Source organism: Eumetopias jubatus, unplaced genomic scaffold (genome assembly GCF_037043125.1).
Source record: "Eumetopias jubatus isolate StellerSeaLion01/CBP00866 unplaced genomic scaffold, mEumJub1_p1.0 scaffold_13, whole genome shotgun sequence".
Lineage (NCBI taxonomy): Eukaryota > Metazoa > Chordata > Mammalia > Carnivora > Otariidae > Eumetopias > Eumetopias jubatus.
In genome coordinates, this window is record NW_028274819.1 from 44,322,342 (window position 1) to 44,346,069 (window position 23,728).

At 40.3% G+C, this 23,728-nt stretch overlaps 1 protein-coding gene across 1 annotated transcript in view; it reads right to left on the reverse strand.

The window, feature by feature from the left end:
• The window catches only part of SPON1 (spondin 1), a 181,608-nt gene that overhangs the window by 120,984 nt on the left and 36,896 nt on the right, over positions 1-23,728 (reverse strand). The window contains exon 4 of the mRNA XM_088017496.1: positions 21,960-22,082. Within this exon, the coding sequence (XP_087873622.1) occupies positions 21,960-22,082 (123 nt within the window). The remainder of the gene's footprint in view (positions 1-21,959; positions 22,083-23,728) is intronic.

A 23,728-nucleotide genomic window follows, 5' to 3' on the forward strand; every position in this document is an offset into this window, starting at 1 on the left:
GTGCAGGTAAGATAGTGTTCCTGGAGACAATCTTAGCCTATGGAGGGGTGGGTGCTAGTGGACATTTCTGGAAGACATTCTGTACACTTTTCAGAGGTATACTGATGCCAATGACCTCAAAATACACTCTTAAGTTGATTCTTCCTTTTCCCTTGTCATTCTGCCCCAGTCCCTTCACTCCGGTTTCCTGGACCACATTCTACATAAACTACCTGCACCAAAGTCCTTTCCTCAGGCTCTGCTTTTGGGGAAATTCAACATGGCTCATTCAACCAAGGTCATGTGTATGGCCCCAGAGATCCATAAAATCATAGTCGGGAGATTAGACAAGAGCCAGCTGGGGCTACTCTTCCTGTTTCTGGAAGCAGAGTAGTCTTATAGAATAGAAATGATCCTTCAGCACCCCTCTACCCAAAGCTATGGGTGTTAATTCTGTTGTTATTGTCATAATTGTTGCCATTGTTATCACTGTAGATAGCATCATTATTATAATCACTACCATTTATTGAGCACATACTCTTCAACAGGCACTTCACAGGCATTAGGTAACATCCTTCCATTCTCACAGTGGTCCTGCTAGGTGGGTCAGTTACCATCCCCATGTTACAGATGAAGTAACTGAGCTGCAAGTAAGTGGTAGAGCTGAAATTCTCATCAGGTCTGTCAAACTTAGGCCATGTCCCTTCTACTCCAATGGAGTAGAAAGCCTAAGTCAAGTCCAGATTTAGTTAGGAGGTCATTCTGATGTCATGCATGGCTGTCACCAGAATCGGCTCTTGGGGTGGGGATACCAGGGGATAAGTAGGTGGTACCTGTCCAATGCCCCAGACAACAATGAAAGTAGTGGCTCTTGATGTCCATAAATTTCTGCCTTTTTTGAACTCAGTTTTCCCAGTCCAATTTTCCTGAACTTCTGACTCCTGATTTATTTGGATATCTCTAAAACTTAGCCAGTTATCTGATTCTCATCTCAGAGACAAAAAACATAATCTCAGAGCACCACCAAACTCCCATCCCTGTTGCTACTCTAGAGGCTGGTTACAGGTTTATTGTGTACTGACAAATAGCACTGCAGTTATATTTTTAGAAAGAGGAACTTTATTTAAAAGTGTCCTTCTAAGCTGACTTTTCTACATCAATATTGTTATATATGGGAGAGAGGCTATATTTCTGGACAACTTCCAAATGCTTAATCCACCATTAATACCTGAGTTTGAAGCCTCAGGGAAGGAACTGTAGCACTTTGGATGATAAATTCTAGCAATGTTTATCTAATTTAAAAAAAATCTAGGAGCTCATATTTAAAAACTTAGCAGGAGCAGTAAATAACTGCTTTGTGTTTTAGAGTTCAACAAAAAGAATGGACTTCTCCCATCCCCATTAGTTCATTTGCAGGTTTGAATCTTAATTGTTGGCTAAACTCTGTAAATAAGTTAAGCCAATGCTCTTCTGTGTTTGGAAGTTTTTACGCAGTAGATAGAAGAGGTAGTGAGAAATAGGAATTACTGAGCAAACTTGTACCAGGTGTTTTTGTATGTTATTATCCAATCTACTTTTCAATGCCGTTTCATTGATAAGGAAACAGGCTCTGAGAAAATCTGTTAACTTGTCAATGGACACATTGTCAGTGAGTGGTTGAACCAGCATTTGGCTCGTGATTGCTTTGTCTTTGGGGAGTTTTTTGCACTGCCAGTGAGAGAGAAGATAGAGGTCCTGGGGGAAAGTTTGTTAAACTAATAATAGAAGCAAAGCCTATTGAAACAAGTCTATATATAGGATAAAGGGGAGTCAGGCTGGGGTAAAAAATTCCACCTCAAAATTTAAGGGAAAAGTGAAGACAGAACCTTAGTCTTTTTCGTGACCATAGATACAGAAATCTCAAACAAAATATTAACAAACCTTACATCCAGTTAAGCCATATCACAACCATGTAGAGTTTATTCCAAGAATACAAGGGTGGTTTAACAATCAAAATTCAATCAATGAAATTCATCACATTAACAGAAAAAAAGAAAAATTATATGTATATCTTCATAGATACAGAACAAGTATTTGATTGCATTCAATACCCATTCATGATTAAAAAAAAAAAAAACACTCAGCAAACTAAGAATAGAATGGAGCTTTCCTTACCTGATTAAAAAATCTACAAAAAAGCCATAGCGAAAATCATACTTAATGTGAGATATTAAAAGCTTTCCCCGTAAGATTGGGAAGAAGGCAAGAATGCCCACTATTACCAGCTTTTAGCCAGTGAAATAAGACAATAAAGAGAGATAGAAAGCATAAGGACTGGAAGGGAATTGTTGGTAGAAGATATAATGGTGTATGTAAAAATTCCAAAATAATTTATATATAGGGATATTAGCCCTGGGTGGCTCAGTTGGTTAAACATCTGCCTTCAGCTCGGGTCATGATCCCAGAGTCCTGGGATCAAGCCCCGCGTCGGGCTCTCTGCTTAGCGGGGAGCCTGCTTCTCTCTCTGCCCCTCACACCGCTTGTGCTTGCTCTCTCTTGCTCTTTCTCTCAAATAAATAAATAAATAAATAAAATCTTTAAAAACAAAAAACAAAATAATTTATATATAAACTAATAGAATTAATAAGTACATTTAGCAAGGTCTCTGAATACTAAGTCAACATGTAAGAATCAATGTCATTTCTACATACCAGTGACAAAAAAATGAAATTTTAAAAAGCTATTACTTGCTAAGTATAAAATATATAGTATCTAAGAATGAATCCAGTGAAAAGTGAATAAGACCTCTTCTCCATAGAAATCCATAAAACATTATTGAGTGAAGTGTGTGTAAACCTAAATAAATGGAGTGATAGAATATATTTGTTGATTAGAAGACTCAATAATGTAAAGTTGTCAAATTTTCCCTATTTTGTTCATAAGTTCAACATAATTTCAATAAAAATACTAGTGGGTTTTTTTAAAAATGAAAATTGAGATCATGATTTTAAAATTTATGCAGAAATATAAAGGACTAAGAATAGTCAAAATAATCTTGAAGAAGATTAGAGAACTAATGCTCCCAGATGTGAAGGATAGACAAATAGACTAATGAAACAGAATGACAGAATACAGAGTCCAGAAATAGACCCACAGATATATAGTCACTTAATACATGACAAAGGAAACACTAATGTAGAAGGGAAAGGATGGGCATCCTGATAAATGATTCTAGCAAAAAATAAAAAAAGTATCTTGACCCCTACCTCACACCATACACAATTTCAATTACAGATCAATTCAGCACCTAGATATGGAGGGTAGAAGCAATAAAACTTTTAGAAGAGAATATAGAACTAAGTCTTTATAACTGTGGGGGAAGCAAAGATTTCTTAAGTGAGATACAAAAAGTGCTAACCATGAAGAAAAAAAGATCACTTGGATTATGTTAAAGCTAAAACCTTCTGTTCATCAGAAGAGTGAAAAGGTAAACTACAGAACAGGAGAAGATATTTGGAATACATGTAATTGACTAAGGACTCATATCTAGAATGTAAGAAGAACTGCTACAAGGAAAAGGCAGACAACTCCATAGAAAAAATGGTCAAAAGACTGAACAGTCACTTTAGATTTATCCAAATGGCCAGTAACAACTTAGTAGTCAAAACCAAAGAAATTCAAGTTAAAATCACAATGTGATATCAATGCACACATACCAGGTAGGTAAAATGAAAAGACCAACAATGTCAAGTGTTGGCAAGGATGTAGATTACCAGATTTCTCTAGCTGTGGAAAACTGTTGAACAATCTTTACTAAAGCTGGGCTACGTATCTTATGACCCAGCAATTCCACTCGTAGTATATAAAGAACAGAAATGTGTACATATATTTACCAGAACACATGCACATGAATATTTATACAGCACTATTCATAATAACCCCATGTTGGAAACTACCAAAATGTTCATCCATTATAGGATGGAAGAATTAAACGTGGTATATTCATGCAGTGAAATATTATACAGTTATGAGAAAGAACAAACCAAAATTATGCACAGTCACATGGATGAATCTCATAAACTATAAAGCTGAACAAAAGAAGCCAAACACAAAAGAGTACATGCTATAAAATTCCACTTATAAAAAGTTTAAAAACAAGCAAACTTGATCTATGATGGAAGTCATGATGGTGGCTGCCCTTTGTGGGGCAGCACTGACTGGAAGGGACAAAGGAGGCTTCTGGAGTTGCTAATATGCATGTGTTCAAATGAATGGGAAAATGTGAGCTGTACACTTAGGATGTACCCACTTTTCTGTATGTATGTATGTATGTATGTATGCTTCTATTAAAAGTGTGCTTTTTAAAAAGGAAAATGTGAAGGTAGAAGCAGTGTTAGCTTTCTTTCCTTGTCTCTCAAGGCTCACTCTGGTCTACCCTAGGCTTGAGCTGCATTGTATTGGAATGAAAAACTTAATTCTCATGTAATGGGGATGGTGACAGGGAAATGACAGGGACGAGCTGTGAGCTTGTAAGAGGTAGAGGTGGGAGCTCAAAGCTTACCTCAGCACATTTTAAGGATCAGAGGTCAGGTGCTCTGGGCAGGAGCTCAGCCTGCATGGAGCCATTAGCCAGGAATTGCAAAGCTGGTATCTTTACTTTGGGATTTGATCTGTCAGGAAGGCAGCTTGGTAGAGAGAGAGCTTGGTTCCTCTTAATTCAACCGATACTTATTGGTCATGTGTTATGTTCTGAATCCTGGGTCCTGGGGATTCTGAGCCAAACCAGACTATGGCCTTGCCCTGTCTTAGGACATTAGGGGGATCAGACATGTGAACAGACAATTGCAACACAGCGTGGAAAATGTCAAGATAGGATAACCATGAGGCTGGAGCAGCAGAGAGGAGGGCTGCTAATTCAGCCTGGGGAATTGGAAGTCTTTCCAAGGCAGTGGGGTTTAAACTCAGAACGAAAGAAGGGCATAGGGGCTGGACGGAATGTTGCTAACACACCAAACGGCCAGTGCAAAGGCCCAGAGGTCACAATAAGCAGTGTGCCACCTGAGAAGATAAGATGGGTGTGGAGCCAAGAACAAAACAAAACAAAACAAAACAAAACAAAACAAAACAGAACAGAACAAGTTACAGAGGGGCAAGAGATTAGGCTGGTCAGGTCTCAGTAAATTCAACACTGCTGAAGAATTAGCCTTTTAACTCAGGCTCACGGTAATGAAATCCTGGATCTCCCCCTCCCGGGGCACGTGACCTTGGTCAAGCCTCTTCCGCTTTGGTAGTATCAGAACTTTCTTAGTTTTGCCTTGAGTATTAGCTTTCCTTCCGATGCTTTTAAAAATACATAAAGAGGTGACTTATTTTTCAAAGGCCTGCATATAGTAGGTAATGTAGGAAAGTTGGCTGATAGATGGGTGCCCAGGGTTGACTGCTTCCTGGGTGTCCAGGGTTCTGTAGCAAAGGAGGACAGCATCTCAGCCTTAGTATTTAGGAACACAAAAGTTGGCTCATACCCACGCCCACCACCATGTGCTGGCAGCTGAGCACACTGCAAAGGCAATAATCAGGATGGAAAATTCCCTTTCCAAGTTCTTGAAACCTGCAGCCCAAGGTGGCAGCTGGTGGCCTATTATTCCCTGGAGCTCTGGTGAAATGGAAGAGTTCTGCTTGTGCAATTCTAAGCAGGAAAAGTCTGTTTTCTCTTGATGAAGAGGGATCGTTTATGATTAGAGGGCTATTTCCTTAGGTGTTTTTTTTTTTTTAACTTCTTAGAGATTAAATTATTGCAGTAAAGGGGCAGCAGGAATTCCTCTGACTCGATAAGGTCTGGCTTCCTAGTTCTTCCTTGGAGGGAAATAAAGGGTTGAATAATTTATTCGTTGCTTGAACAAATTTCAAGGGTGCTGCCAGACTCGAGGCCAGACCAGGCAGTGAGCTTAGAGATGAGACAGAGAGACTGGTGGTGGGAGCTCCCGATATTTAGAAGAGACCAGGGACACTGGGCATCAGGCCGGTCTGGCCGCTCTAAGAGCCAGAATTCCAGGAGCAAGGGAAGGACCTCATCCTCATTGCCTACCTAGGTCTCACTAGGGACCAAGGCAACCTTAACGACAAGGTCAGCCAGATGGGAGGCTGTTCCTAAATATCTATGGTATCAATGAGTGCCTAAAGACTGAGATCCAATTATGAGAACTGGAGTTCAAGGCAAGAAGTGGATCACACAAAATGAATTATAATAGTAGCTAACAATTATATAACACTTAATATGTGCCAGGCTCTTCTGAGCTCTTTACATACATTAATCCATTTCATCCTCACAAGAGTCCTGTGAAGTTAGTATTGTTATCATTCCTACTTTATGGATAAGAAAACTGAGGCACAGAGAGGTTAATGAAGGGGTGTGCCTACCATCTCATGGACAGTAAGTGGCAGAGGCAGGATTTAGTCTGGTTCCAGAGACCACACTTTTTACCTTTAGGTGTGACAGACTTGTTAGAATTGGGACAGTGATGGGTTGTTTAACCCCTGCAAAATTCTTCCAAACAAGGAAAATCACTGGTGCTGGAATGTTGGGGGGCTGCACTGAATCTGAAAACAGGGCTGAGGGTCTTCAGCAGGCTCACTTTCTAGGAGCTTTTGCCTGTAACTGCTCTTTGGTGTGAGTTATTCTTCAAGCATATACCCCCTAGTAGCTGTGATTAGCAAATCTAAGACTTCGGCCAGTTTTTTGCTTTTTTCCTCTTTGCCTCCCCTCCCCCTACCCCCTGCAAGTTCGGGCGCATCAGCTACCAGGATGGGGAGCTGATTTCTCCCTTTGGCTGAGGGAAGTCTCTGACTGACAACCTCTCAGTTGGTGCCTCTGGCATGGAAGTCGCGAGAGCCACTTTCCAAGTGTGTGTTCACAACCCAAATTGACATCACAATTCTGTTAACTTGTTTCCGTGCTCTTCGGTTGAAAATCCGTATCACTTTGTCAACCTAATAAGCATTTCAGAGAGTTAGGAGGTTGCTCTACTCAGGGTAGTCTAAGCAAGTACTAATGAAGAATAAGACCCATGTCAGTTGGGTTGAAGAGGCATTTTACTGCTTTATTTCCAACGTGAAACCCAAGAATCCTTGCAAATTGGGAGGATGTTTGGCAGGAATGCAGTGGCTGGCAGAAAACATGCAGCAATTTCAGTCATGACCATGAATACTCAGCCTTATTTGGCATAAACAATTCTTCAGGGTATATTTTCAACTCATTGTTTGGAAAACTTTAAGCACATAAACGCTGTTAGCTTCAATAGAGTTCTGTGTATATGATTCTGAGTAACCTTATTAAGATTTTTAGAACATATACATTCTCCCTTCCTGTGATTGTCTTAAGTAGTTAGAGTAAATATATTTTTAAATTTTATTTATTTATTAAAGATTTTATTTATTTGTCAGAGAGATAGAGAGAGAGAGCACAAGCAGGGGGAGCAGCAGGCAGAGGGAGAGGAAGAAGCAGGCTCCCCAGTGAGCAGGGAGCCTGATGCGGGGCTCGATCCCAGGACCCTGGGATTATGACCTGAGCTGAAGGCAGACGCTTAACCATCTGAGCCACCCAGGTGTCCCTAAATATATTTTTTTAATGAAGAAGATTTTTGCAGTAAGCCCACTGAATAACATGTATTGAGCACTAACTCTAGATCAGACACTGTGTTGGAGCTGGGGATACGGTGATGGTCCCAACCAACTCCAGTGCTTTCCTCCAGGGGTCCAGCATAAAACCATTACAGAAGGTGGGGAAAAAGCAAAGAGGACACAGGAGATAGAAGGCAAGGAAAAGGATCATATAGGAAGTTTGTCCAACGTTATCTCTAATATACATAGTACCATGAAGACGCTAATTATAATTGCCTGCCCCAAGGTTGAGGAGGATATGAGAGGTTTTTCCAGATCTTATGGATTAAAGGAAGTGGGATGCACTTAACTAGGGTAGATTTTTAGAGAGGGTCTAGATTCTGTCCGATGTGACATTTCCTTGACGTCATTACAGGGGATGATGGTGCAGACCCCAGGAGCCTTAGCGCTCAACAGCTAAGTGGTTTTCTTATCTTATCCCAGCTTTGCGTGTTCTCTAGTTGGGTGCTGCTCAGGTCCCTGTATACTTAGAGGTAAATCCCACCTAAGAATCTTTTATGTGCTTATAGGGGGAGGTGGGGAGAGGGGACAGAAACCAAGTAAAACCAATCTTGGTCAACAGAAATCACAGAACATATAAATCTCAAACTCTGTTTACTTCCTTTAGCTTATTTACAAAAATACAAGTCAGTAAATACTAACTTGTAATCAAGATTAGCTGACTAGTTCCATGTGTTTGCCTGGCTGATTGTGAAATGTATATTGTATTTGCTATTAAATTCCTCTCTGAGTGGGGAAAACTGTCACAAATGCAAACTCTATTTCCTCACTGCTGGTTGGGCTATCCACAGTATGAGATCTTTTGTAAAATATCTTTGCATTTTAAATTTGGGGCTATTCATCTTCATCGTATTGGGTATTCGTAAGGTTAGGGATGATAAAATGTACCTGGAACTCAGCCCTGTCTCCACTGGGACATGGAGGAAATTTAGGAGCCAGGTGGATACTTCAGGAAATTCTCACCAGCTGATGAAAGCCAATCAGATGAGAGGGTTTGTCCAAGATTTCAACATGAGATCAGAGCTAAATCTTATTTAAAGGTTGAGAATGTGGGTGGGAATAATGCCAAGGTTAGAAATAAGCACATTATAGCCACAGTTAAGACAGGACTTGCTGTGTATCTGGTATTAAGCAAAACAAAACAAAACAAAACAAAAACCCACAAAAAACCAAAACAACAACAAAAAACAAAAAAAACCACTTAGGAGTTATCTTGTTCAAAACTGAAAATGACTAACACTTTGTGAACTTCCACTATATACCAAGCCTATTTTAAGAGTTATAAGAATATTAACTCATCTACCTCTAGAATAATCCAGTGATGTAGATTTTGGTCTTACTACATAAAATCAGAGCTCAAAAGGCCAGCTGGTGTATTTTCCAACGTCCTACGGCCAGTGAACAGAGGAGCTTAGATTTGAGCCCTGGCCCATTTTCGAACTAGTTTCATGAGGTAGGTGCTTTGATTATCCCTGCTTTACAAACAAACAAACTGAGGCACAGAGAGGTACAGCAATTTGCATAAGGCTCTATAAGTGAGTGTCAGTTGCAAGACTCCAAGTGGGATCTGACTTCTAAGTCCACGAGGGTTCAGACTCTATGCGGTATACATTGCTTTTTTAGCAGAGCACTCACCACTGGCCAATTCTGGGGGCAAGAGAAACCAGACTTATATATAGTTTCTCTCACCACAGAATTGCTCTTTCAAAAGGCTGTGCATTGTTCTGATATTTGGTGCTGAGGTTCACTATTCCCGGAAGAAACTGCTCTCTCTCACCTCCTGCTTTAGCTTATTTTTCTGGCTTTTAGTCTTCACATTAAAAGCAAGCCCTCTTTCACTTTCTTTTCTGAGGAGCTCGCCTTCAGAATACAGATCAAAGTTTAAAAGGGAGGCAGAATTAGTCCAGGAGCCGGGGAACCACTCAGGTCTGCAGGCAAGAAATGTTTACCTAAAAATTCAGTCAATGGACCCAAGATGGAACCAGAGACTTGAAAATCAAAGCCAAATGAATCCATGTCTGCTGCAGGAGGGACAGCCGGACAGATGGACAGCTCTCTTCAAAGGTTGCTTAGGGACCCGATAAACCTGAAAAGACTGTGCCCTGAATCTCAATGTGGGTGGGCGGATAAAGGAACATTATTCCTCTTCCTCCTCTTGGTTTTCCCAGGGTGTGCACAACAAAGCAAATGCAATTTGCATTCAATGACTGAAAGCCACTCACATCTGTAAACACTAACTGTCCCAGTCAGCAAAAGCCTCCAGAAAGCCTCTTAGCCCCATTTCGAGGAGCCAGATGTGAAGAGAAAGCCTTCTGCTTTTCATTGTTCTTTCCACTTGAGCTGCAGGACCCTGGGACGCTCCATGTGCAGGGAAAACATGGCACGCACTGCTCTTAAATTGAACCAAACTGATTATGTTAGAGAGAGTGTAATTAAACTCTTGCTGGCAGTTGTGAAAAGGTTTAGCTTGCTCCCAAGCCTTTCTTCATGGGTTCCCTACAGGTAGCACACACTTTTCCCTTCCAACGGAAGGTCATTAGGATCACATGAATACGCAGAGACTGAAAGCTTCCAAGATGTTCTGGGGGGCATTTGACTCATAACTTTTAATTTAATCAATCAACTCAGTGGTCTAGTAAAGAGATTACAACCGTCCTACCCCTGATCCTGGGCAATCCGCTTTACTGAAGGGTGGCCCTCACTAATCCTTTTTACTAAAAATAAGGCAGGGCTGCTCGTGCTGTGATGTCCTATATCCTTTGTCCTGTTATGTGTTTGTTCTTTCACTCTGAAATTTAACTGAGGCTAGGAAAAAGCTGCAAGTATTTCTTTGTACTCATGCTTCACTTCCAGCCCCAAACAGGAGAGTTCCTGCAAATTGGGGTGGGGGTTGGCGTTTGCCAGGACCGTAGTGCCTGGCACAGACCTTTGCAGAAACTTCACTCATGATTATAAATAGTTGCCCTTTCCCAGCAGAAACAATTCTTGAGGGTAGATCTTTCAACTCGTTGTTTGGAAAACTTAAGTGCATAAACTCCATTAGCTTACAGCTGAGTTTTGTGTGCAAATTCCTGGGTAACCATACAGAATGCTGTGGCTTAATGGACTTTGTAAATTCCCTCTCCTCCAGTTTCATAAAGACTTTTTGGAGTTTAGGATATTCTCATGCAAAGGGAAAAATCAAGTCTTTATTATTAAAGTATGCGTTTCTTGGAGTCGCTGCACAGGTACTGGCAAACAGGTTTGAAGGAAATAGTGCATGAAAAATGCATGGGCTGGTGTCATACTTAAATGTTAATCACATCCATTTTGCCAGGGGAACTGGTGACATTAGAACTTACATAATAACTGATCCATGACTTGCCAATGAATCCAATACTTCTTCCTCCTCAAATCGGTTCCAAACAGGTGGCCGTTTAAGCTGCATGAATGAGAGGCACTAACCATGTGCTCTTTGAACTGCCAATCGGTAGGAGTAAATGGCAAATAAGTCATCAATAAATTAATTTAGCCCTATTGGTGGTAATGAGACTTTACCTTGATAGATACAAGGACAGTAATACTTTATATATCATACCATATCATGGTCAGTCCAGCAAAGGCGTATCTTATTTAAGAAAGGGTATGCTTGAGAACTAGTTTGTGGGCCTCCAGGAGGGAGGCAGCACGAGAGGCTGGAACCTTCCAATTTCAAGTGCCATTTAAATGCCAATAAAATCGTCTGAGGCAAAGGTTTCAGAGATAGCAGTCATAATCATCATATGAGGAAAAAATGAGTAAAAGGGGGAGAAATGATTTTGAACTATTAAAGATGTTTGGCAGTATGAGAGAAGAACTCTGAATTAAGAAGCTGGGTGCAGGATGAAGTGTGAGGGGGAAGCAGTAAGCCATGGAATGAAACAAAAATAAAAACAGAAGTTAGAGAAGAGTTGCAATGTATTTTTAAAATATACCTATTTCAGGAGAGCTCATTATGGGAGGAAGGAGTGGGTAGGCGCCAACCATGAGAACACAAGTCCAGTGTGGGACCGGATGCTATAGGAAACTAACCAGAGAAAGAGAAATGACCTAGGGGAAAACATGCAGAGCACAGAGAGAGATAGGAAAAGATACAAAAGAAGATGGGTCTGGGGAACAGGGCATCCTGGCCGAGCACGGAGTTCCTGAGGAAACAGAAGGAATAAACAGGAATGAACTGACACGCTGCTGGCACACAGGAGATGCTCTGAATAGATCTGTGGAATGACTGGACAAACAGTAAAGAACAACAACAACAAATCAAAGATTAGGAAAAAAAAACATAGATGACCGCGAAGAATAATGCCACCACTAATGAAATAGCTGAAGGTATACATAAAGCCCTATTTAAGATCTCATTTAGAATAGTGGGCGTCATCAAATACTTTAACTGCAGGAGAAGAAGAAAGCACTCTGTATGGAGCTAGGTTATAGATTTCATGTAAAGGAATATAAATCATAAGTGAATAAGGACTAGGTTTTTTTTTTTCCCCACTATAATGGAAAACCATGGATAAACCATAGTCAGAGTAAAAAACTGTATAATTTGGGCTCTTACCCCGTTGAGTGGTTAGCCAAATGCAAAGACTCACACAGAATTTCAGTCTTAAGAAATTCAATCACCCACTAATGGGCAAGTGTTGGGTTCTAAGTTTATTTCAAAAAGAAATCTGATGTTAAAAAGACCTGAAAAAAATGATGCTGTTAAAAATAGTAAAAAATCCTGACTCAGTACATCTTTATTGAAGAGGTAAGTAAATAAGAACAATAACAGAGAAGAATTGGTGGGAGCTGGGAATGAGGAGAATTGTTAAAATAAAAGTAGATAAAAAGAAATGAACCGAGTAGTAAGTGAAGTCAATGGAGAATGGAAGTAAGAAAAGGGTTGAGAAAAACCAAAACCAGCAAAGGTTCTCATAAGAGTGAATCAAAAGATGCTATGTTAATAATATAGGAGTATACTGATAAAATAGAAGTAAAACCTTGTTGTGTGTTTTAAATTGATAGCTAATTGACTTAAAAGAAGATTGTTGCCAAACGAAATAAAAATAAGCAAAACCAAAACCAAATACATGCTCGTTGCCTATGTAATACCAAAGAAAATCTAGAAACAAGAAAACAAATTAACAATAACAACAGCGAGGTAAAAAGTAGAATGGCAGAACACAAACTGCATAGGACTGAGGTTAAAGTAAGTGTAAGTTTAAATAATCATGTTGAGAAACAAAACAAAACAGAACAAATAAAAAAACTGAAACAAAAAAAAAAGAGAGAAAGAAAAACACAAAAGCCCTTCCAATTGCATGAATGCAATAGTTTACTGGAAAATCTTTAAAGGCATAGACAGTCTAAAAATAAGAAAAAATAAATTTAAAAAAACACTAAAAAGGGAAATTAATTAAAGGGAAGAAAAAGCAGGTGAGTTTTCAGGCACGATTGAATTTAAGGCAAAAGTTATTAAAGCCAGCTAATTATGTTAATTATGTGATGTTGAAAGTCAGAGTTAATCATGAGGATATAATGATATGATGCTATAGGTTCCAAAGACATAGTGACAAATGGAAAACAATCTGTTAAAGATCAAGGAGAAATGGTAAGTACACAGTTTTAGATCAAGATGTTAGTACCCCATTATCAGAACATGAAAAATCAAGAAGAAATGATCAAGTAATAGAGCCTGAATAAACATAATTAAACTTACCATCATCTAGCAGTAAGTATAGATACTGCCAAGAATTAAATGGATTGAACACCATAAATAAAAAACCCTGCAAGTTTATTGTTGGTTCCTGATGAGATGGTGAATTAGCACTCACGCCTCACTCCTCTGAGTTCAACCTCGGGAAACTTCAGAAACACAGACCCATGGAACTACCAGAGACACGGAAATACACAGGAGATCAAAGACTCTCCTCGAAAATAACCAACACGAATGTGAATTGGGGTCGAGGGGTGGTAGACAACAAAGGAATCTGAGAACACACTAACGTTCTTGTTTTGTTCAGAGGAAGACCAATATTGAAATGTTTTTGAAATCAATATAGATAAATCAACCTAAGTATGTGTTTTAAATTAGAAGCAACCACCACAAGAACAACAACATGAATCAAATAACGTCTAAACCAGCAAAAGAAAACTTAATGCAGGCAATGGAAAGAATAGAAGTGGTTAAAAAAAAAAAACAAAAAGAAATTACAATCAGCAAATATAAAATAAGATAGCAGAAAGATTAGAATATGACAGCCGTCCTATGTGGGGGTACATGGAATGTAACAAAAAGCAAATAAAGCCAGAGGGGCCCCAAATGGACCAAGGACACTCGTGTGCCATAAAGTAAATAACATATCCCTCAGCACCTGCGTGGAATAAGGGAAAAGGCTTTCTCGAGTAAACAGATATGAGGTCATGAAAAAACAAACAAAGCACATTCTGTAAATACACAAAAGCAGAAATGTTCTATTACATACTCTCTTCACCAAAACAAAATAAAGAAACTTCCATGAAAAAGCCATCTACAAAGAAGTCCAACTAGCACATGGAGACAAAACAGAGCTGCTCTGTCTTTGGTCTCCAGGCTAAGCAAAAAGGGTCCCCCTTCAGAATTTAGAACCATGAGATTGAAATTTGACATTGCTCCACTGTGGTGTAGTTCTTGTGTTGTTCTAAAAGGGTCTGATTCTTTGTTGCCTGTTTTTCTGGATGCTTTTCGGGTTGTCCCCCTATCCCCATTACTCTATAAAGTTTCATGATGGTAAGCTTTTTTCATCCATTGTGCTGAACGCCTGGTTCCTGAGGTCATTCCTGTGTTCTGTGCAAGCAGTTGGCTTGGCTCTTAGGCACCCCCTCTCTACAGGTACGGAGGATTCTTCCTTCTTCGCTCTGCTGAGAGTTGCCCACCTCTCCGGCTCCCCAGATTTTGCCAATATCTCTGGTAGGGTGTGGTCTTCTTTCCTTTTTTCTTGTCTTTGTGAGTTTATTTTTTATTTACCTAGTGCTATCTTTATGCGGTTGGAGGAAAGATCAGAAATTAATGTTTGCATTCAACGTGCCATGTTTAACTGGAAGACCAGATTAACTGACTCTCCTTCCCCATCCCGGTGCATAACACAGAGAGTTGTTGCCGCAAGACTTCCCAGAGAGATGGAGAGAAGAGAAGAGAAAAAGGGGGAAATCCTTTCTCTTTTAATCCATCTTTCACTAAAACTGTGTATTGTGACGCATGTACTTGGTACCATAACTCTAATTCCCGGCGACATCTCTATTCATACACAGCCTGGTGGTGGCACCACTGGGGGGCGCTGATGGGCACAATTACTCAGTTTGGAGAGGGATTGCCCTGTGATGGTGGGAAGGAGTGGGATTATTGTTTGTTGAATGTTTCATTTTGTTTCTGAAGTTAGATGGAGAGAAGAGGCTTATGGTCCACCTGTGACTCATCACCGTTCTAGGCACTGGGCTGCAGAAACCCACATATTGTCTTATCATAAATGGGAAGAAAGTGAGCAAGCTAAATATTATACAGCTAACAATGCTTCCAAAAGTAATTTAGGGATTTGATGCAATCCCATTTAAAATTCTGACAGGATCCTTTACAGAATTTGATAAAATGATTTCATGATCACTTGCAAAAATAGAGAGACAATAATATTGAGGAATATTTTAAGAAGCAAGAGTACTTGTCAGCTCTGAGGCTTTTCTCTGTCACTCCTCTGCATCCAGTCCATGACAGAATCTACCTCTGAAAGATATCTCCAATCCATCCATTCACCCCATCACCATATCCACTGCCTTAGTCCGAGCTAGCACCATCACTGTAATATCCTCCTCACCCAACTTCCCAATTACTGCAAGCACCATCCAATCTGCTCCCCACGTAGCAGCCATATAAGGTCCTCTTTCTCCTGCCCCAACCTCTTCAGTGGCTTCTCATTGTTCATCTCCCTCCACCCTTTTCCTTGCTCATTTTGTAACTGCTTCTCATTCATTCATTCCACATTATTTATTTAGAGGCTTTCAATGTGCCAGACAATGAGCTAGGCCCTGAGGAGATAATGAGCAAAATCGGACTTGATTCCTGTCAATGCCATAGGGGTTTTAAAGGCAAACACAATAAGCACAAAAAAAGATTCAAATATGTTAGTCATTAAACCAATGACAATTTAAAATAATGAGTTAATTTTTTATAACCATTAATTGGCAAAACTCAAACAAAATGTTAAGTTAAATGCTGAGGAGGCTGGGAGAAAGAGATCTATTTATTCATTATTGGTAACATGGTGAATTGATACAAATATTTTGGAGAAGAATCTGGTCTTAAGAGCCCATAAAAAGTGCATATCCGTTGATCGGGCTGTCTTGCTCTTGGGAAATTATTTCAACGAAATGATTCAAAGGAAGGACAAAGGGTGGAAGAAGACTTTACTGCAAAGTTTTTTTATTGTGGGGTGCCCAGGTTGCTCAGTCGGTTCAGTGGCCAACTCTTGATTTTGGCTTAGGTCATGATGGCAGGGTCCTGGGATTAAGCCCTGTGTCAGGCTCCATGCTCAGTGGGAGTCTGCTTGAGGATTCTCTCTCCCCCTCCCCCTGCTCTCTCTCTCTCAAATAAACAAATCTTTTAAGAAAAAAAAAGCATTTTTGTTGTAGTGCTTTTCTATGTTAGCAAAAGACCTGACATCACCTAGATGTTCAATAAAAGAACAGTTAGATAAGTGGTTTAGAGCAAGGTGATGTAACAAATTATGACTATGGAAACAAAACCAAATGCACAAAGTAGGATGCAATGTTTCCAAATGTGCAACTCTCTACGTGGATGAACATAAGAAGAAATGAGAGTTGTTGCCAAGGGTTAGAGTGGTGGTCTTTTATGTGATCAGATTTAATAAGGAATAATTTTTAAATAACATGACCCAATGGAAAAGATGGCTGTTTCATTGTAAAAGTAACTTTGATTCTGCAGAGTGTATTTCCCAGTGGCCATTTTTATATTTTAGGCAATGTGTCATCAAATGAAACAAAAATAATTGGCTCCTGGAAAAAATGTTCTTTTCATCAATATGTATTTGTTAAACAGTGTTAAAACTGATACAATATTAAAAATGGGGAGTGTTATGCAGTTTACATCGTCAAGGGACATTACAGAATCTCTACAGGGTGGAAGCATTTGTCAAAAACCGAGGAGCTTGGGGCGCCTGGGTGACTCAGACGGTTAAAGCGTTTGCCTTCGGTTCAGGTCATGATCTCCAGGTCCTGGGATCGAGCCCGGCATCGGGCTCCTTGCTCAGCGGGGAGTCTGCTTCTCCCTCTCCCTCTGCCCCCGCTCCCCCTGCCTCTTGCGCACTCTCTCTCTCAAATGAATAAATAAAATCTTAAAAAAACAAACAAACAAACCTAGGAGCTGTGTTCAGAGCAAGTGAGTAAAGTGACTCAGCATCTGTTAGGCAACTCCCAATCCCCTGGCAAAGACAGAGCCTGTCTCCAAACCCTGGGACATCCCTCTGAGGTGACCCTGCCTGGCCACCATGTTCCTGTAAAGGATACAAGCTCCTGGACCGCTGCTGGGCACTAAAGACTTCTGAGGACAGACACTGGGGGAGCTTGCTTGCACTTCTCCTAACACTTCAGGGTTCTGTAACTCTGTTCAGGCTCAGTGAATCCAGACTCTCTTTCTGACTTCTAAGTTAGGATCTCTAGAGAGGAGGTCTTTGTACAGTGGGGCAAAGCTGTTCAGAATTTAGTATTGGCTGAGTCCACATTGGTACAGCAGATGCTTAAAAGATGCTTTGTGTATGAGACTTTTAATTTCACTGCAGAGGAGAGACGGCGGCCTTGTGATAGTGCCCAGAAGAAGGCAAAAGGGAATCAAGAGATCTGAGTTTTGATTTTGTTTCTGAAACTCTCTGGGGCTATATGATCTGAGCCCTTAACTTTGTGCTTCAGGTTTTTTTTCACTTATAAAATTAGGAGGTAAAACTTGCAAGACCCAGCCTTAAAATGCATTTCAAAACTACCCAGTTGGGGTGTTTTAAAAGGATTTCACTACTTCCAGATGGGCAGCAGAAGTTTATGGCATTACAATGGAGAGGGTATGTCAGCCTGGACCATCACCTGGTCTTCCTGATTTCATCACATCTAGCCTCTCCCAGGGAGGGGGCTGTCGTGGATGCAGTCCTCCATTCTCTAAGAAAGGGAACCCCACAAACAGCATTTGGGACCAACCATCTTGTACAGTGGTTGAGAAGAGCCACCTGTCGATGTGGCCCCCACAAGCAAGGACTGAAGGCACAAGGGCGTTGCCCAATCCTCTTGTAGAGCCCAATACGAATTCTCCAGGGCAAGTCACCCAAAGAGAACTGAAGGACAGACACCTTAGGGTACTATCCTATCCTATGGCAGAAGTTCTCCAAGTGTGGTCTACAGACCTCTGGGGACCTTGAGGCCCTTGCAGGGGGTCAGTGAGGTGAAAACTATTTTCACAATAATACTGAGACATTTGCCACATGTTGGCCTTCACCCTGATGGTGCTAAAGCGTGAACCTGCTGTCACTTAGCACCCATCCAAGCAGTGGCCTTGAAGGGCGTCAGCAGTCACTGCCAGGAGCCACAGGAAACAATGCAAAGAGTCAGCTTCACTTTAGAATGTTTTTGATGAAACAATAAAAATTATTAATGTTATGTGTTAGTCTCTGCACATCTGAGTCCACATTTTTCTCCCATTCTGTGTGACTAACCGGGGAACGTGCATGAAACACTTCTGTATATACTCGGATACGATGATTGTCTTGAGTAAAAGCTCTTGCAAGCTGGACTGGACACTTTTATTTTCATAAACGTCATTTTTACTTGAAAGAACCAATGACAGACAAATTATGGCTATTCAGACTGGAGAATGTGGTAGACGTTTTCTCAAAAATGAAGTGAGCCTGTCATTTCAAGGAAAACAACAGACAGGATGCATTGCCAAGACAGGATGCATTGCCAATGACAAAATTCAAACTTTCAAGCAAAACTTAGAATTTTGGAAAACTTGTATCTGTCACTATGAATCTGGTAGCTTTCTAATGCTCAAACACATTTCTGATGAGAATGGAAGCAATATTAATGAATGTGATTTTTGATGTCTCAACATCTGGACCATCGGTGTAACTTGGTAAACCAGTATGTTCCAAATGACCAATGTATGATGTCACAAAATCATTTATTTGTAAAAGATTCATTCAAAGTGTAAAGTAAAGCAATGCATTTTAATGTAACAGAGTACAAGTTTACTGGTATGGTTTCATGTTCTACATTGCAATTATCCTTTAAGGAACTACCCTTTGGGGATGCCTTGGTGGCTCAGTCAGTTAAGCGTTTGCCTTCAGTTCAGGTCATGATCCCAGGGTCCTGGGATGGAGACCCACATCAGTTCCCTCCCCAGTGGGGAGCCTGCTTCTCCCTCTCTCTCTGTCTGCTTGTGCTCTCTGCTCTCTCTCTCTCTCTCTCTCTCAAATAAATAAATAAAATCTTAAAAAAAAAAGAAGAAACTACCCTTTGTAGAGTTTTGGTATAGTATCAAAGAAGATTATCAGTAATTAATGAAAAAGTAATTAAAATATTCTTCCTTCTTCCAGTTACATATCTGTGTGAGATAGAATTTCTTTATATACTTCAACCAAAAAAAAAATACCACAATTGGTTGTGGTTGAATGCAGAGGCAAATATGAAAATCTAGGTGTCTTCTAATTAGGTCAGATATTAAAGAGATTTGCAAAAATGTAAAACAATGATGCTCTTTCACTAAATTTCTTTTGTTTTAGACAATATAATTATTTTCATAAAATATGTTAACATGTAATGGGTTTATTATTGCTAATTCATTATATGTTACTTTTTAAATTAATTAAATAAGTAATATTTTAAAACTTCTGTTTTAATTTTTGATATGTTGAATTTTGATAGACAACTCATATAAGCAAAAGGATGTTCGAGTTCTCAATAATTTTTAAGCATCTTGTAATTAAAAAGCTTGAGAATTGCTGCTCTGAGATCCTTGTCGACAAAGTGGTATTTGGGATGAGCAATAATAAAGGGGAGAGGGACCTGACATCAGTTTGCACTATGGTTGGGAAGCATCATGGCTTAATTGGGCTTCATGGCAAGTGTTGGTTATCAAGACAAGATCATCCCTGGAGCAGCAAAAGGAAAGTCATCTATTACTTAAGATTAATAGAAATCACTTCTGCCAGCATTGAATTTTCAAAGTCCTTCTTAGACCCTCTCTGTGTCCTTCCCATTGGCTCCAATCCTCTGACCCCTTTCCCTCTAAGGAAGGTCTGGCCTACAATTCCTCATCAGTATTGGCCATGGTGACTAGATGGGAGCTAGAAATCTGCCTCCCAGGTCTCAGCGAACGCTACTCTGAGTTCAACAATCAGTACCTAATACTTGGGAAGGCACCAGGCACTCCAAGGCACTAAGAATGAAAGATGAGTGTGTCATGGCTTTTGTTCTGGAGGACTGTTCTGCCTGATAGAGAAGAAAGACTCCTTAAGAAATAATTACAGTCCGATGTGATAAACGCTCCTCTGTACATAGTGACCAGATTTTTCCAACCCAAAATTAAGACACACTGACATCTGACAAAGGAACAATCCTGGGGGATCTAGAGCACATGCCTGTTTTATTAAGAAACTCCCAACAACTCCACAGAAATTCTGAATATATTTGTACTTGATTTGGCCCAAAGACCCAGAAACAATGGTCTGTACTTTTTTTTTTTTTTTCAAATTCTGGGGAATAACAGTGTCAGAACAGAACAGCACAAGAAGCTCCTTAGGATTACGAAAGATGAGTAATGGGCCCCTAACATTTTATTTCCTCTGGGTTAGTGGACTGGAGGCACTGGAGGAAATTTTTTTCCATCATCCTTGTTCCAAGTGGTTTCTTCCTCCCCAGGAAGAGAGTCCAACTTTGTTCACACAGGTCTCCCACACCAGCTGAAGCAGATCAAGCTGAATCCCGGAGTGAGAAGAATGAACTAGGAAGAAGTTTCTAAGATCCCAAGTCTTGATTACATGTGGGTAAAATTAAACAATAGGGCTCTTGATCTGCCAAGTCCCTGCTGGGTGGGCTGCCTGGGGACTATGGAGGCTCTGGTCTGGACCAGGTCTTCTTAAGTCCCAACCACGTACCCTTTTACTCCCCCTTTTTTGGGGGCTGACCCAAATCTCTCTTTTTAATCTCTTTCTCCCAGTTCCACTTGTCTTTTCCAGCTGTGGCAACTCCAAAATGAAATGAATAAGAATAAAACAGACAACGAACAGAAAAATCATGCTCAGTGCCCCACACCAACAGCCTGCCACCCACAGTTAGAGAGAATGAGCGTCACTGGGTCTTAAAGGCAGTCCAAGGAGCCTGACAAATCCCTTTTCAAATCTTGGATCCACTATTAACTTACATCTGACTAGGAGCAAATCATGACATCTCTCTGATAGTCAGTGAGCTCATCCACAAACACAGGTTATTCTGAGGATTAAATGACATAAACATTATGTACAAATGCTTGGCACACGGTAGGTCCACTACTCATCGTTAGAATTTTTGTGTGTGATTATTCAGTAAGTGCCTGTCTCCCCACAAATCTCTGAGTTGTATGAGAATATGGGTTGTGTCTTTTTTTATTCACTATTATATCGCTAGAGCTTAGCATGGTGCCTGACACATGCTAGGTATTTGTTGAGATGACGATATGATAAAAGGGAGTTGGTAGGGTCCTGATTAAGGATCTTCTCTAAAATAGCAAGTTTGGGGCCTCCTAACAACTCCCATGGATTGGTATTGGCTCTCCGGAGCATGGTGTCATGAAGGATTCTAAGGTGGTATCTGGAATCCATAGGGAAAGGGTATGCAGATAGATTACCAACATTATGGTTGAGGATGTTGAATGTTTGTTGACCTTAATCTGTGGAGTCAAGAGCAGGTCCTTCTTGCCAGCTATTTCCAGCACAGATAGATCTATTGTGTAATTCATGGATAGAGCCTCTTTAGGGGGACTGAGGTTACCAAATGCTTGACCTGAAGATAAACAGCATGACCTTAGAAATATTTTTTTAAAATCACAGATTAGAACAACGCTATGCAACGAAAGCTCAAAGCATACCAGTATTATATCTGCTAATCTTGATGAATTCACTTTCTGGGAATGTGTATTTCACGAGTCAGCTGGTAAAAGCCAATAGACCTGACATACTTCGGCTGGTTTACCCCACAACCAGACAGAACTTCACTGTGCGCCTTCCCCCAATCCATGAGGTGTCTACTCTACTCACGAGGGTAATCCTTTGGGTGCGTCTTCTCGGACCAATTCCCATAAAATGTGAGTCTGTACTTGGCAGTTCCACAGGCACAGCAGTCTAAGATTGGTTTGTCAGTCACCCCGTCAAACATGGAATCTGAAACAGGGAAATCGCTAAGTTAGGAAACAAATGTGGGTGACTTATAAGGCAGCACCATCTTGGTCTTATCCTGTCCTTAAGGCTTGGGGAAAAGAAGATGACGTGCAGTTTTCATTGACTAACAACACCCAGAACCAGGTCAGTACTTGGGCTATAAAGGATTTTTATATACCGCTAAGTATGGTAATTATATTCTGCAAATTAAAAAGACTCAGAACTTTTTGCTCTAACAATGTGAGGAGACCTGTGGGACCAATAAGGCTGAATATTTAGGAAACCAGGGATAAAATTTACTGTTATCCTTTTTCCCCACAATAGGACTTGCCCACTACATTTTAAGAGGAATATGCATGTGTGTGTTTTCTCTAAGAAATGTTCTCTGGGGCTAAATTGCCAGGACCAGAAGGAACAGCTTTGCAGAGGAGCAGTGAGAACAAGTAGACAGGCATAAAGGACTGCCGAAAATTATTGTAAAAATGTAAAAAATGCACATTTTCAATAGGCTTTTCCTCATAGGGAACAGTGGGTCTAAATGCGTCACATCCCTTCTTATCAAGCTTTCAGAGACTTGGGAGGGGTGGGGGTTTAGGACTATGTTGGTAAGTTCAGGTTTACTTCTGAGCACAGCAGCAGCCAGGAAAAACTTAACAAGACTCCCTCTTTGCCCCCATTTTTATCTGTGAATAGCTGAAAGTGGGGAAAGAGAGATTACATGAATAAATTCAGTATTTCCGATTGTCAAGCTCACATCCCTAACTGCATTGTTGCTTTCAGTCTGTTCTGCTTCCTGCAAGACCAAACAATGGCTTACAGATGCAACTTGCTTCAGCTGCTTTTTCTTTGGTTTCTCCAGTGGTATTAACATAAAGTTTCTTTTTTTTTTTTTTTGCAAGTTGGACATTTATTCTTAAGTATTATATAAAGAGTAGTGACAGTATAAAAATCTTTTCGAGTGTCAGGAAGAGCATTTAAAAGTCTTCCTTGTGGAATTCACGGGGTTCCTTTGGTCTGAAAATGCAAAATCAGTGATGGATAGAAGAAGTGAATTCTGCACTCTAGGATGGAGCAAAAGTATGAAATATGGTAATAATAACTACATTGTATAGAGTCCTTATAAGTGCTGATCTCTTTCCATGCACTGTCTCATTTAATCCTAGCAACTGCAGCAGGTAAGTACTTTAGTTAACACCATTTTGCAGATCAGTAAACCGAGGCAATTAGGTAACCAGTGCAAGGTCGTGGGGTTAGTAGGTTTGCAGGCAGAACTGGAACTCAGGCCTTTTTGAGTCCAGAGTCCAGGTTCTTAATCTTTGTGCTGTATCACTCTAGGAAGGACCTTCTGCTGGATAGGTCTGCATAAACACCAATGAGAGTAATTTTTGTGTGTGTGTTTCTCTGTGCTTTTTCAAGTGAAGGCTGGTGCATTTAAAAAATGGCCTCCCTATATAGCTCCAGGGTTTCTAAATAGCACCAAAGAAGAGGTCTGAAACCACCCAAAATAGAAATCATTGTTTGGCTATTTTTTTTCTGTACATTTGGAAGAGGCCCGCGCATTGTCTGTGCTTAGGAGCAGGCTCTCCGTTGCTTAATGCACATGAAACCCAGGTACCATTCCTGTGTAAGCCACTTTGATAGTTAAGGGA